The sequence below is a fragment of the Pleurodeles waltl genome, chromosome 3_1, assembly GCF_031143425.1.
Source record: "Pleurodeles waltl isolate 20211129_DDA chromosome 3_1, aPleWal1.hap1.20221129, whole genome shotgun sequence".
Classification (NCBI taxonomy): domain Eukaryota; kingdom Metazoa; phylum Chordata; class Amphibia; order Caudata; family Salamandridae; genus Pleurodeles; species Pleurodeles waltl.
This window is the reverse complement of record NC_090440.1, coordinates 289782908-289801748: the sequence shown is the minus strand read 5'-3', so window position 1 is coordinate 289801748 and position 18841 is coordinate 289782908. Positions and strand designations below refer to the sequence as shown.

The 18841-nt window shown below is 48.3% G+C and overlaps 1 protein-coding gene across 1 annotated transcript in view; it reads right to left on the bottom strand.

Annotated features, from left to right (window-relative positions):
- The window catches only part of NEDD4 (NEDD4 E3 ubiquitin protein ligase), a 1239834-nt gene that overhangs the window by 110168 nt on the left and 1110825 nt on the right, over window positions 1-18841 (bottom strand). The window contains exons 25-26 of the mRNA XM_069222425.1: window positions 2008-2067; window positions 1793-1900 (exon numbers count right to left, since the gene is read on the bottom strand). Of these exons, the coding sequence (XP_069078526.1) occupies window positions 1793-1900; window positions 2008-2067 (168 nt within the window). The remainder of the gene's footprint in view (window positions 1-1792; window positions 1901-2007; window positions 2068-18841) is intronic.

The window sequence follows — 18841 nt, the reverse complement described above, 5'->3', positions numbered from 1 at the left end:
TTGTTTCTTTTACACATCGGAGGGGGGGGTTGCACTGATGCGCGGTGGATAATAATCGTAATTTATAATGTTGATTGCCTCCTTAGCGCGGTATGCAGCTGTTGGATATAAGAATTCAATGTTCCCTATTTTGAATTTGGTTATGATCTATGCCTATGACCTCCTCAATGTGTTTGGTTGATGTTGCTCTCAATGAATGCAAAAATAAATAAAAATAAATAAAATAAAAAAAGTCGGTTGCCTGGGGATATTTTCTTAAGGAGAGGAATCTGCTGGAATATGTATCCATCAGAACTATGTTTTTTTAGCTTTATCAAATAAATGTCTTGCACTGTTCTATATGAACTGTCATTTTGCAGATATGTCCACCAAATGCAACCTGTCAGGAGAGGTGATTTCAGTAGCGGTAAACTAGGATACATTGCCTGAACTTGCTACTCTATTATGACAAAATTTTAGGTAAAAACATGATACATTAGACATTAAGGGGGTCATTATGACCCCGGCGGTCGGTGGTATAGTGGAGGTATTACCGCCAACAGGCTGGCGGTACCTACCTCCACTATTATGAAATTGGCAGTTTGCCAAAGCAAACCGTCAAGTCAACACACTGACCGCAACAGCGGTAACGACTGCAGGGCTGGAGACTACAGTCTCCAGCCTGCCGGCCGTCACTAGGCCACCCATGGCATATTGACCCCGCCCACCGCCATGGTTTCCGTGGTTTCTGTACTGCCACTGAAACCATGGTGTTAGGCAATATTAGTGCCAGGGAATTCCTTCCCTGGCACTGATACCATGGTGGTAGGCAATATTAGTGCCAGGGAATTCCTTCCCTGGCACTGATAGGGGTCTCCCCTGCCCCCTCCCCAGAGCCCTCCCCTACCCTTCCCCTCCCTCTCCTGACCCCCCCTGCACATTTACACACATACACGCACATACATACGCACCCATACACACAGGCATACACACATTTACGCAAGCATTCATACATTCATGCACACTCACAGCAACACTCACGAACATACATCCAGACACATACGCAATCTCACGACACAACATGCATGTACACTCACACCCACTCATGCACGCACGCGTTCACACACAGTCACACATACCCCCACACACGCACACAACACCCACCACCCCCTCTCCTGTCAGAGAACCCGACTTACCTGCTTGCAGGGGGTCCTCCGGCAGGAGACGGGAGACAGCGCTGCTGCCAGCAGCAGCGTCCGCCAGAAAAACACAGCCAGGCCGTATCATGGAACATGATATGGTAGGCGGTGTTCTGCTGCCGTCATGTCCGTAGGCTGAATTCCGCTAGCCTTCTGGCGGAATTCCGTCTATGGTCATAATGCCATGGACGGTCGGTAGCCACGGCGACAGTCTGATGGCGGCCGTGGTGGTAGGCAGCATTTGCCGCCAAGGTCCTAATGAGGGCCTAACTGTCTTAAGATAAATGCCAATTTTAATCTATGCTGGTTTCAGTGTAGAGAACTCTGAAAGAAATTAAACAAAGTTTTCCTTTGATTGGCTATTTTTATTGTTAAGCTAAAACATAACTTTCTTGTTAGTCCGTAATTGCAAACCTACAGATGGCCCTAATTTTAACTGAACATCATTTTAAGCAGTTACGACACTGGGCCTGTAAGACATTTCAAAACTTTATATAAATGAAGGTAAGATAGAGGGTCTATACTAACCCATACTATCATGTGTATCATTTAAAGTACATCAATTATTTCTGCATTATACATTTACATCAATTGTAATTAGACAATGGAGTTACCTTCCAAAACCACTGGATGATCTGGTGACCACTGCTATAGCCATTCTTGTATTTTGTATGTTCCTTCCAATCGTTAACATCCACATCACCTAATCCACACATAAGCAGCTATAAAAAGAGGAACAGTTCACTAAAAGCACAGGAAAAACACATGTATGTGTATATATGTATATATGTGAGATCATTCTGAGGACAAAATATCTATCACATCTTACCTCAAGCTCATTTTCATCAAATATTTTGATGAGATCTTGCGATATAAGTTCAAAGAAACCCTGAAAATGCAAGTTAACATTACATCACATTCATAAAATAGTAACAGCATTAGCAAATCAAATCAAAAGCAACTTTCTTTTGGGCACTCAACTCTAAAACTACCATCCTGGTAATTGAGTACAAGATAAACATTAAAAATACAATCCACAGAAATACTTTACCTATACTGCAGACTGAAGTGTCTGACACAGAGCTTGAAGTAATTATCAGAACATTTGCTAAGTTGATCAGGCATGCAATATTGTTGGTAAATAGAGTGATGACTACTTGAACTGTAGTTTAATAGAGTACTATGCACCTAAACACTTGATCTTCTTTAAGTTGGCAAATAAATTTAAAATCATTGCTGGAAGGCCTTTTTTTCATGGTTCATGTGATTAAAAGAAGCTATTTCATTACAAAAACAATTGACACAGCTTTTGCTGGGTGCCCACCGGAACACAATAAAGAACAAGTTACTTACCTTCAGTAATGTCTTTTCTGGTAGAGTCTCTAACTTCAGATTTCTCACTTTAGAATATTCCCCAGATGTCAGACTGGATCAGGAAAATATTGAGCAGAACCTTCTGCACGCCAGTAGGTGGTGTTGATTCGCTCCACATAGGCTGTGTTTGAAGTGATGTAGTGGCACCACCCAGGCATCAGTGTTTTTTGTGACTATTTCTGCGCCATGAAAATGGGAACATGTATAGAGCAATATTTTGACCAACTTGAAGTATCTAATAGGATCGTAAGGGTAATTAGTACAGTTCGAGGAACTGTGGGATCAGTGGGCCACTGAGGAATCTGTGGTTAAATAGTCTCTACCAGAAAAGACGTTACTAAAGGAGACCAAGCAAGCGAAATGTCCACCTTGACGGATCTAACAGACCAATCAGTAGTGCTTTGTGAACATGCGGAGTGACGGCCATGCATCGGCTTGGCATATGTCTAAGAGAGATACCCTGTGTGCCAACACAGAACTAGTGACCGTCGCACTGGTGGAATGGGCCCATAAGTCTTCATGAGGCTACTTCTTAGCTAATGCACACTATATCTTAGTGCACAGTACAATCCACTGAGAATTGATTGTACAACTGATGGTCTTTGAGGTAATTGGTGTAGAACAAAAGGGCTCTCCTCGGGTCCAAATAATAGAGTTTCTCCCTTGGAAGGATGAGGTACAGCACGAAATGTAGGGAGTGATGCTCTGGCCAACATGAAATGTGTTGACAACCTTCGGCAGGCAGGAGGCATGTGTCAGAAGGTCCAGTTTGTGAGGAAAAAAGCTGGTGTATGGAGAGTGAATTAACCAAGCTGAGGCTCATTGACCCTCCTTTCTGATGTATGACCGTTTTTCAGACTCAAGAGCAGCAGAGAACAGCTGTGTAGGGAGGGGAACACAAAAGTGAGGAGCAGACTGAGGTCTCATTGGGGTATTTCAAAAGGGTGAGCGTTGGAAATCTTTCAAAAATGAGTTACAACAGGTGACTTAAACAAAAAGGGATGATCCGGTAACTGCATGAAAGTCAAAATAGCCAACAGATAACCCTTATTAATAGTGCCCAGGGTGAGGTCGTACCGGGCTAAAGAGAGAATAAACAGCAACACCTCCGACTGCAGTGCAGAAGATAGGTCCCCATGTCATGAGGAACACCAGACCGCAAACACTTATCCCTATGTCAGGCATATACCGTTTAGTGGCGGGATGGCTGGCTGCCAAGATGACATCACAGACCTTGAGAGGAAGGTCAAAAACCCTCAGCTGTCACCACTCAACCTCCATGCATGAAGGTGGAGAGTATGCAAGTTCGGGTGCATGGCCCTGCCCTGTAGCGACAGAAGATCCTCCCTGAGTGGCAGTCTGATAAGAGGACTGAAGCTCATGATCAGGAGTTCAGGATACAATATTCTTTGTGCCCAATCCTGAGTCACTGAGATGACCCGGGGCCCAGTCTGTCCTGATCTTCTAGAGAAGTCGGGGCACAAGTGGTATTGGCAAAAAGCCATGTAGGAGTCTCAAGTTCCACTTGAGGCGGAATGGGTATCCGATTAAGTGCCTCTTTGGAAACTCTAACCTGCAAAAACACTGGCATTGAGCATTTTCAGCAGCAGTGAATAGATCAAGCTAGGGTTCTCCCTATTTCCAGTTCCTCCTCCCTGGCGTTCAATGAGTCTGCCAGGTCCAGCATGGCCAGGAAGATGTCCTGGGTCCTCAGCCAAGTTTAGAGGCACAGAGCCTCCTGGCACGGGGTCCACAATCACACCCCACCCTGTTTGTTTTGGTTTTGTCCATGAAAACCTGAACCAGCCTTCCCTGGACGGAAAGGATTTTAATGGCAAGTGGATTGCACTCAGCTCCAGAAGGTTGATGTGGAGGGAGATTCTGCCAGAGACCTCTGATCTCCAACTCTCCCAGGTGGCTGCCCCCACCCCGAGGTGGGGAAATTGGTCATCACTGTCTGTGAAAGAGAGAGGGGTCTTCCAAGGACCCAATTGTGGTCCATCAGCCACCATTGCAAATATTCTGCAGTGACATTTGAAATCTGGACCAGGTCAGAGAGATTGCCCTAGTGCTGCGTCCAGTGGGACTTCAGATGCCATTGCAGAGCCCACATATGTCACCTGGCACTGCTTCACCAGCAGGATCCAGGAGGCCATGAGGACCAGCAGCCTCAGAGGCATTCTCACCAAAATACTGGATAGAGGCTGAAACATCAGTATCATAGTCTGAATATCCTGGACTCGCCGCTCTGAAGGAATTGCACTGTGTCCAGAACAGCTCAAATGAACAAGAGTGTCCGAGAAGGAGTCAGGTGTAATTTTGCCACTTTTATAGTGAACCTCAGCAAGTGCAGGAGGTTCTCCGTAGTCTGGAGACGACAGCCTGGGGAGAGCCCGCCTTCAACAGCCAGTCATCTAGATAAGGGATCAGCAGGTTTGTTGCAACTACCGCCCAAGGGGTGCTGGTCAGGTCAAAGGGGAGCACGGCAAACTGGAAATGCTCATGGCTGACTGTGAACTTGTCATGCATCATGGATCTCGGGCCCCTCTCTCGATCCACTCCTTGAGAAACAAGGTTTAAAATGTGGTTAAACATGCTCTAGGTTGCCATGGAAACTGAGACATTACTCTGCTAGGAGCTGGGTATAAGACACTAATCACATTGAGGACCTAATGCAGCCATGCAGTAAAGAAACTGTAATCTTCTCTGTAGGACAGCACACTTTTTGGCATGGTTAGCTCCCATTTTTTGCCTGGCACATTATGAGATTTCGATTAACTACACTGGGTTCCTGCTAACCAGGTACCCAGTACCAGATCTATTTCCCAAAATTGTACAGTTGTTTTCCCCAATTGGTAAAACCTTTAACACCCTCTGTAAGTCTCTGGTAAATGGTACCCCCGGTACCTAGGCTTGGAATACTAAAAAAGTCCCTAAGGGCTGCAGCATGAATTGTGCCACCCTCAAGGATCACTCAGCAAATGCACATAGTGCTACCATCGCAGGCTACGTGTCTTGGTGCAGACAAAAGTGAAAACACAACATGTCACACATCCCTGTGTGCCAGGTCCCGTACCACTGCATCTGATATTTGTAAGTCACCCCTACCCAAGGCCTTCTAGCCCTAAGGCAGGGTGCATTATTTCACATGTGAGGTCATATCTTCATGAGCAGTTATGCCCCTGCTTTGTCATTGTCGATTCTTAGACATAGCAAGTGGAAACGAAAGCCTTTTTTTTGGGGGGGGGAAATCTTTTTATTAAACAACGAAACAGCAATTGTACAACGTAGCATGCGACAATAAAGGACACATCGCGTATCAACAACTCAGACAGATTACAATAGGTGTCAAACATCAAAAGTATAGCATTTCAATAGGAATCCCCCAAATTGACTTAGGCCCTCTTTATAACATTGGCGGTAACTGCGGCCTACCGCCACGGCCACCAACAGATTGTCGCTGTGGCTACCAGCCGCCCACCCGCATTATGACCCTCGATGGAATTCCGCCAGAAGGCTGGCGGAATACCGCTGATGGCCATGGAGGCAGAAGCAGTAAGGTGGTGCTGATGTCAGCAGCAGTGCCACGCCAGCAAAACACCGCCTACCATATCATGAGCAATGATACGGCCTGGCGGTGTTTTGCTGACGTACGCTGCTGCTGACAGCAGTGCAGCGTCTCCAGCCGGAGGACCCCCTCCAAGCAGGTAAGTTGGGTTCTCCGACAGGAGAGGGAGGTGTGGGGGTGTTGTGAGCATGCATGTGGGTGTTGTGTGTGTGTGGGGGTGTCTGTTTATGACCGAGTGCATGCAGGTGTGAGTTTGGGCTTGAGCCAAACCGCCAATGTCATAATTTGGGAAAAGGTACCGTCAGCCTGTTGGCAGTACCTTTCCCCAAACTACAGCCGACTGCCAGGGCCATAATGAGGACCAATGTCCCTCCACTTACCTGTGCGTTCCCCAACAGAGGCACACTCCTTACTCCTGTAGACTCCCCATATTTTCTCCTACTTCCCTGGGCAACCCCTGCTCTGGTAGCTTACCTTTTCTGCACTTCAGCACCAGTCCTGGTCTGTCTGCCATTCCTGTATACTGGGCGGAGACTTAGAACCCCACGCCTGCGCTATACAATGGGCCTATACTCCTTCACAAACCTCCTATAATAACCAGTCATGCCAAGGAATGTCCTGACTTGATTCTGGGCGGTAGGAGCTTCCCAGTCAAGAATTGTCTGGATCTTGTGCTGAAAAGGTTGCACTTAGCCTCCACTTACAAGGTGGCCCAAGTAAACCTTCCCCAGGTGGACCAGGTGATCCTTCCAGGAGGAGCTAAAGACCACAATATTGTCTAGATGTGCTGCACTGAAGGACTCCAAGCCAACAAGGGCTTGATTAACCGACCTTTGGAAAGTGGCAGGAGCATTCTTTAGACATGTGCTATAGTGAGGATGAATTCCCTGAACTGTTGAGGCTCTACCACTCACCTGGTGGCACCACGTTTGGGGTGTCTGGCCTCAGTGTACAAGAGTCCCTCCTCCCTATTAACATTGTGGGAGACACTAACATCTCCCTTTTCTGTGCAGCAGCTTGTTGCCTCAGGCCTTCAAGAGTGGCACCGGTTCTCTGGGCCCAAGAGCTCTACCTAGTAAGGATCAAGTTCCATGGGCTCATTTCCCTCTGAGGATGTTAAGACTTCTTCCTCAGGAGAGGAGTCTTGTGCTTTTTGCTGTAAAGAAGATGGTCCCCAAGTCTTCTTGCCCTTTCTCTTGGAAGGTTGGGCCATTATTCCAGGCTCCAATGCTTCTTTTTCACCCTGTGCTCGGCTTTGTGCTCTATCCTTCACACATACCATCTCAGGGATTCCCAGATTGGCTGCATGTGTTTTGAGTTCTACCTCAGCCCAAGCTGAGGACTCCATGTCATCCCTGAGGAGACATTCAACTGGGATTGCAGAAGAGACTCACCCCCATTTTAAGGTCACCATAGCCATGGGAAAGACCTTAGTTATATTGTCAGCATTGGTGACTAGATTAGTCTGTCCAGCCAGATACTATCCTGGGGAAAACAGGCTCCAGAACTCACATCTTCTGCCCTGGTTTAAACACCTCCAGTGGAGCCTCTTGGTCATACCACTGCTTCTGGAGCTGTTGGCTGGCCTCAAGGTTTTTGGAAGCCTTTTCAATGTACTCTGTCATCCTAGAGCGGAGGCCTTGCACGCCTTGCTTAGGTTTGTGGAGAAGTCTCTCCCAACCTTCCTTCACAAGTTCATGTGGTCCCCTAGCAGGGTGGCCAAACAGAATTTCAAAGGGGAAAACCCTACTTCCTTCTGAGGCACCACTCTATAGGTGAAAAACCAATAATGGCAGAAGGACATCCCATCTCCTTTTGAGTTTTTCAGGGAGTACCATGATAATACCCTTCAATGTCTTGCTGAACCTTTCAACAAGTCCATTGGTTTGTGGATGGTATGGTGTGGTGAACTTTTAAGTCACCCCACAATCATTCCATGTGTGTTTTAGGCAGGCTGACATGAAGTTGGCACCTCTGTCAGCAACCACTTCCTTAGGAAACCCTACCCTGGTAAAGATACCAATGAAGGATTTTGCTACGAACTGCTTCAGGATACTTGATAGCATGATCCACTACTACCAGTATATATTGATTTCCTGAGGCTGTCAGTGGTTCAAGTGGACCCACTATGTCCACACCGACCCTTTCAAAGGGAACGCCAACCACTGGTAGTGGAATTAGCGGGCCTTTGGGTAGCCAACTGCCTTACCACTGGATTGGCAGATTACATATCAACTGCAAAACACCTTCACCTTTTGTGACATGTTGTGCCAGTAGAAATGGCTGGCAAGCCTATTCCATGTTTTAGTTTGGCCTAAATGCCAAACTAAGGGGATGTCATGTGCTATAGTGAGGATGAATTCCCTGAACTGTTGAGGCTCTACCACTCACCTGGTGGCACCACGTTTGGGGTGTCTGGCCTCAGTGTACAAGAGTCCCTCCTCCCTATTAACATTGTGGGAGACACTAACATCTCCCTTTTCTGTGCAGCAGCTTGTTGCCTCAGGCCTTCAAGAGTGGCACCGGTTCTCTGGGCCCAAGAGCTCTACCTAGTAAGGATCAAGTTCCATGGGCTCATTTCCCTATGAGGATGTTAAGACTTCTTCCTCAGGAGAGGAGTCTTGTGCTTTTTGCTGTAAAGAAGATGGTCCCCAAGTCTTCTTGCCCTTTCTCTTGGAAGGTTGGGCCATTATTCCAGGCTCCAATGCTTCTTTTTCACCCTGTGCTCGGCTTTGTGCTCTATCCTTCACACATACCATCTCAGGGATTCCCAGATTGGCTGCATGTGTTTTGAGTTCTATCTCAGCCCAAGCTGAGGACTCCATGTCATCCCTGAGGAGACATTCAACTGGGATTGCAGAAGAGACTCACCCCCATTTTAAGGTCACCATAGCCATGGGAAAGACCTTAGTTATATTGTCAGCATTGGTGACTAGATTAGTCTGTCCAGCCAGATACTATCCTGGGGAAAACAGTTTTTCTGTCACCGCAGTGACACTGGTACCTATATTCCTCAGGACGTCTACCTTAGTCCCATTAGTCTGTTGGTATTTGTTTATATTAGGGGGGTAGACAGCAAGAGTGGTAACATCTACCCCACCTTCAGAAACTAAAGTAGCTTTAGTGTGAACCCTGACTTGCTCTGAGCACATTGCTGATCCCACCTGGACACTGGCTATACCAGAGCTAGCTTGTGCAGTATTAGGGGAATTCCTTAAGGTACACACCAAGTCTCCAGTTTGATTTCCATTCTCCCTACAGCTGAAACACCAGGCCTTTTTGGGATCAAGGTTTTTACCTTTGTACCCATGGCAAGATTGAGAAACAATTTAGGGCCCACCCTCCTGCTCAGGTTTTGGGGGCCTTTAGAAGACTCTTTACATTTATCCTTAGGTGACTCACTACCCTTCCCTTGGGGAGGCTTTGTAATCCCTTTCTTTTGGTCACCCAGAGTGGAAGCACCCTAGTCTTGACCCAATGGTCTGCCTTCTTTCCCAATTCTTGGGGAGAAATTGGATCTAGGTCTATCACATACTGATGCAATGTTTCATTGAAGCAATTACTTGAAATGTGTTTTTTCATGAACAAGTTATAAAGCCCATCATAGTCATGTACATCATTTCCAGTTAATCAACCATCTAGTGTTTTCACTGAGTAGTCTACAAAATCAACCCAGGACTGGCCCGAGGTTTTGTGAGCACCCTGAAACTAATTCTATACTCCTCAGTGGTGAATTCAAAGCCCTAAATCAGGGTAGCCTTCATGCGGTCAAAGGATTCAGCTCTGCCCCAGTGAGTGTGAGGAGCCTATCCCTACACTTACCAGTGAACAGTTCCCAAAGGAGAGCTCCCCAGTGAGACATTTTCAATCTTCAGGCTCTCTCAAAGGCTGTGAACCACTTGGTGATGTCATCACCCTCCTCTTACTTGAGGACAATCCCTTTGGGGATTTTAGGGGTATCAGAGTACTTTTAGTCCTTAGGAATTAATTGCTGCCACCGTTAATGGATGCTAGGCCCATTTCTGATCTCTCCCTTTCTACAGCCAAGAGCTGTCTCTCCAAAGCTAATCTCTTGGCCATCCTTGCTAAAAGGAGGTCCTCTTCCCTGAGGCTGCCCTGGGTGTTCCTACAGGAACCAGACTCCTATGTGGGAGACTCAGATCCTGTGAGTACTATCCTTGGAGTCAGGAGCACTGAGGCCCTGTCCTCCCTAGTTAGGTTAGGAGGAGGGAGATTAACCTCCTGATTCCTAACTTCTTCCCCATCTGAGAGGGTATCATCCCCTTCAGTATGGTGTCCCTTTGCATACTCTGAAAAGAGCTCCTAGAGCTAAATCTTGGTAGGGTTGGAACCAGTCTTAATCTTTTTGAGTCCACAGAGAGACCTTAACTCTCTCATCCTGAGATGGAGGTAAGGCGTCAGGTCGAGTTCCACAACCATGTCCTCTGAGCTGCTCATTATTTTACTAAGGTTGGGGACTTCTTTAAGGAACTAAAGTACAAGTTACTTACATTCTGTAACAATATATCTGGTAGAGACATATTCTATTTGCAGATTCCTTACCTTAGAATTTTCCCCGATGCATCAGACTGGATCCGGAGATTTTTTCTTCGAGCAATAACCTTGCGCATCGGTAGGTGGCATCGGTCGACTCCGTGGGCATCGTAGTCGCTGTGATGACATCGGGAGTAGTACATAGATGCCGCCTCAGCGCAGTGAGGTCAGTTTATTTTCACGACCTTCCATGCCAAAGAGCAGAGCTGCGAAAAACACTGAAATTGGTGCGCCAGAGCTAGGGCCCTGAATGGGGAAGCCCTGTCCCTAGAAATCAGCTCATAAGCAGGGAGGATGGTTGGGTCGGTAAGGAATCTGCAACTAGAATATGTCTCTACCAGATATTGTTACTGAAGGTAAGCAACTTGTACATCTGTTAGAGAATTCTAGTTTCAGATTCCTTACCTGTAGGAAGTTGGCTCAGTGTATACTATCTCAAAGTGAGAGAGAGTGTGCAAAGAGTCCAAGGGTTCCCCTTAGAGGTTGATAGTGGCAAAATTAGATAATTCTAATGTTCTATTTTGTGGTAGTGTGGTCGAGAAGTAGGCTTATCAGAGGGTAGTGTTAAGCATTTTTTGTACACACACAGGCAATAAATGAAGAACACACACTCAAAGACTTAACTCCAGGCCTATAGTTTTTATATAGAAAAATATATTTTCTTAATTTATTTTAGAACCACAAGATTTGAGGTAAGTACATAAAATGCAAGGTACTTCACATAGATAAGTATAGAACTTTGATTCAAAGCAGTAGTACACACAGTGTTAGTTAAAATGGCAATAAGCTATTTTAAAAGTGGACACAGTGCAAAAATCAACAGTTCCTGGGAGAGGTAAGTTTGGTTAGGTTTTGCAGGTAAGTAAAGCACTTACACAGTCAGTCTCCTGGGCATAGGCAGCCCACCGTTAGGGGTTCAAGGCAACCCCAATGTCACTGCACCAGCAACACAGAGCCGGTCAGGTGCAGAGGTCAAAGGAGGGCTAAATATACATAGGCGCCTATGGGGAACAGGGGTGCTCCGGTTCCAGTCTGCTAGCAGGTAAGTACCTGCGTCCTTGGGGAGCAGACAAGGGGGGTTTTGTAGAGCACTGGGAGGGACACAAACAGGCACACAAAACACACCCTCAGCGGCACAGGGCGGCCGGGTGCAGTGTGCAAAGTAGGCATCAGGGTTACAATAGAAAGGAATGGAGGGACCCCGGGGTGACCTAGGCGATGCACGCAGGGCACAGGGGGGCTTCTCGGGCCAGCCACCGACTGGGCTAGGAAGAGGGCAGCCTGCTGGGTGGTGCCTCTTGGTCTGTGGGTGCAGTGCTTGGTCCAGGCGTCGGGTTCCTTGTTACCAGGCAGTCGCGGTCAAGGGGAGCCTCGGATCCTCTCTGCAGGCAGTGCTGTGGGGGTGCAGGGGGGTCGACTCAGGTGACTCACGTCGTTGTAGTTGCCTGGGAGTCCTCTTTGCGGTGTTAGTTCTCTGGAGCTCAAGCCGGGGGCGTCGGGTGCAGAGTGAGAAGTCTCACGCTTACGGCAGGAAGGGAGAGTTCTTTCAAAGTTGCTAGAAAGTTGTAAAGTTTTTGCTGTTGCCGCTGTTCTCTGGAGTTTCTTGGTCCTTCGGTTTCAGGGCAGTCCTCTGAGTCCTCAGATGTCGCTTGTCCCTGGTGGGTGCGTCGCTGTGCAGGTTCTTTGAGTCTGGAGACAGGCCGGTAGGACTGGGGCCAAGTCACTTGGTGTCTCCGTCGTCTCTGCGGGGCTTTCAGGTCAGCAGTCCTTCTTCTTTCTTCAGGTTGCAGGAATCTGATTTCCTGGGTTCAGGGTCACCCCTAAATACTGAATTTAGGGGTGTGTTTAGGTCAGGGGGACAGTAGCCAATGTCCCTGAACCCAGGAAATCAGATTCCTGCAACCTGAAACAAGAAGGACTGCTGACCTGAAAGCCACTGCAACAGCGACGCATCTGACAGGGACCAGCGACCTCTGAAGCCTCAGAGGACTGCCCTGAACCAAAGGATCAAGAAGCTCCTGTGAACAGCGGCTCTGTTCAACAACAGCAACAACTTTGCAATTTTCTTGCAACTTTTAAAGACCTCACTCTTCCTGCCGGAAGCGTGAGACTTCACACTCTGCACCCGACGCCCCCGACTCGAGCTCCAGGGAACCAACACTATACGGAGGACTCCCAGCCAACTGCGACCTCGTGAGTAACCCGAGACGACCCCCCTGGATCCCCACAGCGACGCATGCAGAGAGAATCCAGAGGCTCCCCTGACCACTACTGCCTGTAACAAGGAACCCGACGCCTGGACCAAGCACTGCACCTGCAGCTCCCAGGAGCAGAAGGAACCGAACCTCAGTGCAGGAGTGACCCTAAGGTGACCCTCTGCCTAGCCCAGTCGGTGGCTGGCGCGAGAAGCCCCCCTGTGCCCTGCCGGCACCGCTACAGCAACCCCTGGGTCCCTCCATTGATTCTAATACAAAACCAGACGCCTGCTTTGCACATTGCACCCGGCCGCCCCTGTGCCGCTGAGGATGTGTTTTTTGTGCCTACTTGTGTCCTCCCCCAGTGCTCTACAAACCCTCCTGGTCTGCCCTCTGAGGACGCGGTTACTTACCTGCTGGCAGACTGGAACCGGAGCACACCTGTTCTTCATTAGGCGCCTATGTGTTTTGGACTCCTCTTTGACCTCTGCACCTGGCCAGCCCTGTGCTGCTGGTGTGGTAACTTTGGGGTTGCCTTGAACCCCCAACGGTGGGCTGCCTATGCCCAGGAACTTGAAGTGCCTTACTTACCTGAAAAACTAACCAGTACTTACCTCCCCCAGGAACTGTTGATTTTTGCACTGTGTCCACTTTTAAAAAAGCTTATTGCCATTCTAAGGTAAGGAATCTGCAACTAGAAGTTTCTATTAGACACTACTTCTAGCTACTTACCCGTAGCTATAGTAATTTCTAAAACTTAAAAAAGGAATGCTAAAGTGGACTTAATTAAGGCCCTAGCAGGACTTTAAAATTTTTGAAAAATTATCAATTGAATCAAAAGGCAATTTTGGAACTTAGTCGCGTGATCAGATGTTGCCAGAGTAGTCCAGCAAATGCAAAGTCGTTAATCCCACTGCTGATCCACTAATGTAGGAAGCTGTCTCTATAAAAACTACCAAAATGAGGTATTGTATGCACAGAGTCCAGGGGGTCCCCAGAGGCTAAACAAAGGCTAAAGTAGATAATACTAATGCTCTCTTAGTGGTAGTGTGGTCGAGCAGTTAGGCTTGTCAGAGGGTAGTGCAAAGCATTTGTTGTACACACACAGTCACAAAATGAGGCACACACTCAATGACTAACACCAGGCCAATTGTTTTTATATGGCAAAAATATATTTTGTTACTTTGTTTCTAGAACTAAAAGGTCTTTGTTGCAGGAAAGTGGGTATCAAGCACATGTATCAAATGTCCTTGTTCAGGTTTTTCAGATATAACAGTTTGAAAGTAAGTAACACTTTTCAATTTCAAAAGTTGACTGTGGCGGCGGGCGTAGTGCTAAGGACATACAAGACGTCTCGAGAGGTTAGGTTTGCGAGAGATGTAAATTTTGTTGATAATTCACAAGTCCTCTCTATCAGTCTTTTTAGTTTCTTCCTTCTCAATGTAATATTCTCTTCTTCTTCTCTCTTTCAGGTCCTCTGGGGTCCCGCCGAAGCACTCGTGGGGAATGCCGTCGTCAGGGAAGCCGGGAAAGGAAAGAAGGTAAGGTAAGTCGTGGCTCTGTTCTTAACTCCTTGAACCGTGTTAGTATAGTGAGAGGATCTGGGGAGAGTGGGGTAAGGTGGACTACAAAGAAAAAGGTGTCAGAAGGAGAGAAGAAGAGAAACAAAAAAACAAAAAAAGGTTTTCCTTTCTACCCAATATTAAATCACTTTAGTGAAATAAAGTTTTTAAGGAGGACCCGTCATCTATATCTCACCCGTGTTATTAAGGTAAGTATCCAATAAACTGTTACTCTCCGTACTTCATTCCTTAGTCCTCCAAGTGAGCTCAAAACAAGGGCCAATGGTGCAAATAAGGGAAGATAAAGGGAAGAGAAAAAAACAAGAATTCTTTCTACCAGCCCGTGCCTGTTATTCCCCTTCTTTATCCCTTCCCTTCCTCCCTCTTTCCTCTCTCGCCCCCTCCCCTCTCTCCTTCCTCTTTCCCCAGCAAAGCGTTAATCCTGTTGTGCAAACAGGACCGTACCTGCTGGAGCCACACCCCTCCAGGGATGTGGCGGTGTCTTGGCGTTTCTGGGCTCCTTTTCCCTTCTACAGGCCTGTCTCCAGGAGTCAGCTGCCCCAGGTAGCTCCACTCCGCATGGGGTTCTTCGCCTTGTCGCCCTCTGATTTCTCCGGTCTCCAACTCCGTCTTCTATTCTCCTCTTGCATCGGTCTCTCCTCTCGGGTCTCCCGCGTCGTCTTCTTCTTCCTCTTTCTTCGCGTCCTCTTCCGGTCTCCATGGACGCTCTGTCGTCATTTCTGTAACAGGAATCCGGATATCCAGATTCCCGAGGGGCGTGTCTTCCGGTTCTGGCCCTGCGGTGCCCCCGGGGTCCCGGTCGGTCAGGAGGCCGCCTTCCTGGGTAGCCGGGTGTACCAGCGCCCGGCTACATTGACACAGTGCAATTTTTCATAGGAGACTATGCAGTCCTCAGAGAGTACTTGATGTACGATCCCAGTCTTCAGGTGTTAGGATGTCTACAGGTCAAAGTTAAATTTGACCCCAAAAGTGCACCACCAGAAACACAGGGCCAGCTGTGTGTAGAGGTCAAAGTTGGTTTCGGGTTTTCAATGGAGTCCTATGAGGAATGGGGACACTCGGAAAGAAACTTGATTGTAGTTAAGTACGTGCGGTTTCAGGGCACAAGTCTGGGGGGGTTAAGGTCAGCAGCAAAGACACACCCTCAGCTTTTCAACAGGGGAACCCCGGGGGTCCCATAGATGCTGCAGGCTGGGTCAAAGGGCTCGGTTCCGGAAAACCAAAGGTTGGACAAGTAGGAGAGGTGTCAGATGGATGCTGATGGACCAGTCGGTTAGATTACCCAAGACCAGGGGGCTGCAGGAGCAGGGGTACCTTTGAGCGTCAGAAATCTTCATCGGATCTGGTCGTGGTCAGAAGGTTCCTCCGGATGTAGGCTGCTGGTGTCGTCGTGTTGGCCAGGAGGGGTCAATCCAGGGTGGACTTGAGGTCAGAATCACCTGGGGACCTACTCTAGACCACTGGGCCACCTGGACTTGGGTTGTGGGCATCAGGTGCAGAGTGGACAGGGCTCGCGGATCCGGGACCGTTCTGGAGTCCTTTTGGAGGGTTTCTTCTGGGGAGGGCCACAGTCCTCAGAAGTTGTTGGTCCTCTGCTGGGCAGGCAGTCCTCTGGAGGGGGGCGGGGGTTGTGGAGGTTGCTAGTCCTTCAGGATGCATTGCCTTTTTGTAGCAGAAGTCTTGAAGCTGCAGACAGGACGGTAGGGCTGGGGCCAAGTCAGTCGTCGCCTGAAGTCTTCACTGCTGGGGTCGGCTCTTCTTTCTTGAGGTCACCAGGAATCTGAAGAGCAAGGTTCAGGGGTGTCCCTAAATACTAGATTTAGGGGCATTACAGGGGTCAGAGGGCAGTAGCCAATGGATACTGTCCCTGAGGGTGGCTACATCCTTCCTGTGCCCACTCCCTTTGGGTAGGGGGCACATTCCTATCCCTATTGGTCCCGCTCCTCCAAAAGAAGATGGAGGATTCTGCAAGGAGGGGGGCACTTCAGCTCTGAACACCTTAGGGGTGGTCCTAGCTGCAGAGAGGGATGCAATGTTGAATTTACCTTTTTCTCCGCTCAAGCACGCACAAGCAGCAATGGTAGCATGCATGCGTTTTGGTGAGCGGTCCCTTGGGGTAGCATAATACATGCTGCAGCCCTTTGGGACCCTTCCTGGCCACAGGGCCCTTGGTACCACTGGTACCTTTTAGAAGGGACTTAGCTGTGTGCCAATTGTGGAAATAATGGGACAGTTAAGGGAAAGAACACTAGTGCTGGGGCCTAGTTAGCAAGATCCCAGCACACACTCAGTCGAGTTAGCATCAATACCAGGCAAAATGTGTGTGTATTTGTGTGGCAGGCTGGGTTGGTATTGGGGGTGGAGGGGGAGAGGGAGAGGGTAACCTCTAGAATACTAATTGCATCTAAAACAAGATGGAGGACTGATGAATTTCAAAAGTGGTGTTGACATCAGCTGGTGCACCTTAGGGATGGTACTGGCATGAGGTGGGCACACCTCCTAATCCTACTACTTTTCCTGTGTGTCTCGTCACCAAAAAGTGGGGTCAGGACAGGAGGTTGGTCATTCCTGCCACCTGCAGAGTCGTGGGCTGCATTAGAAAGGAGGCTTGGCCTTTGAAGCTTCCAGTCTTGGAATGTCCACCCTCCCTGGAAGAGGTGATAACACCTCCGCCCAGAACAGGCTTTTGTTCCTGGCCTCTGACAGCCCTGGCTCTCACCTCAGGAGGTCAGAAATCCATTTAGGGTGGCTGCACTGGTTTAGACCAGTCAGTTAACACACTAGCAGTCAGGTAGGTTTTCAGGGGGCACCTCTAAGGTGCCCTCTGAGTGCATGTATTAATAATCCCATCACTGGATTCAGTAAGGGTTTATTAATATGATAAGTTCGACACCAAACATCCCTAGTTTCTGTGAAGCCATCGTGTAGCTGGGGAACTCATAATGACCAGTGTTCCAGCACATGTACTCATAATGGCTTCCCTGTTCACTTACTATGGCTAAGAATTGACAAAGACATAGTAGGGGCATATCTGCTCATGCAGGTATGTCCTCACATATGATCTAATGCACCCCGTCTTAGGGCTGTAGGCCTTCTGTTGGGGTGACTTACAGATATCACATACAGTGGTGGCGGACCTGGCACACAGGGATGTGTGACACGTCGTGTTTTTAATTTTGTCTGCACCAAGGCAGTACTGTACCCCAGGATCTAGGTACTGGGGTAATATTTACTAGGGTCTTATAGTGGGTGCTAAAGATGCTGTCAGTTGAGAGAAGCAAATGCACCATTTTAGGGATCTCGCATTGGGGACCTGGTTGTGAAGAACCCAGTGCACCTTCAGTTGAAATCACATCAGATATCAGGCAAAAAGTGGGGGTTAACCATACCAAAAAAGGAGCTTTCCTACATTTCCTGTCTGCCATAGCTTGGGAGAACATGGCCTGGGCCTCCTCTAGGATTGTAGGCAGCACTTGCGTGACCATATCCCACAAATCGTGGAAACAGCAGTTCAAAAGGCATGCAGTGTTTATGCATGCAGTGTTCACAGATCGCAATGCCAGGGCTGTGGTAGAAAACATCTTCTTCCAAGTGCCTCCAATCTCTTGGATTCCCTTTCTGGCACGCCGGAGGGGCCACCTGCTGAAAATATGGGGCACATGGCATCATAAAATTCTTTAAGTTGGGCAAGGGGTCACTCTGGCTCTTGGAAACTCAGGGATGCGAGGAGTCTGCCCAGGCTCAACTGTGGAGCGAGGCTTAGAATGCCAACGCTCCGGCTTAGTGGTCGGCCGATGGATGTGAAGAAGTCAAAGCATGCTTCAACTTCTTCTCATGCCAGGTCCTGCATGCCCTCAAGATTTCGAGTGGGGAGACTTGATCAGCACAGTGTTGCACGACGGGGCGTCTCAGCCTGAGGAACCGCTCCCTAAAAGTCTTGGAGTTCATGGCGCGGCAGTCGGAGCACGACTTCTGGTCGTAATCGCTCTCGAGGCACAACATGCAAAAAAGATGTGGGTTCGTCATCAACATCGGCCGGTGACATGCGCTGCATGGCTTGAAGCCGGCCTTCATAGCTTCATCCTGCTGCACCAGGAGGGAAAACCTCAAAGAAGTCTTGATAAATGTTGAAAAAAAGCTCAGTATGAAGGGGTAGCTCTTCCTGGAGCTGGCTGGAGTAAAAAGAAAAGAACGGAAGTCAATGCGCCTAGGCGGCACCTATTTATGTGTAGAGTGTAGGAAAGTGCTCCTTCTGGACATGTCACTACCACTTTTTGCTCGCTGGTACTCAGGGTTTTCAACTGAGGTACACCGAGACCCTGCCAAACAGGTCCCTAGTGTCCAGTACATACCTTAGGATGTCTTCCCTGTCCAATTGCAATATCCAGT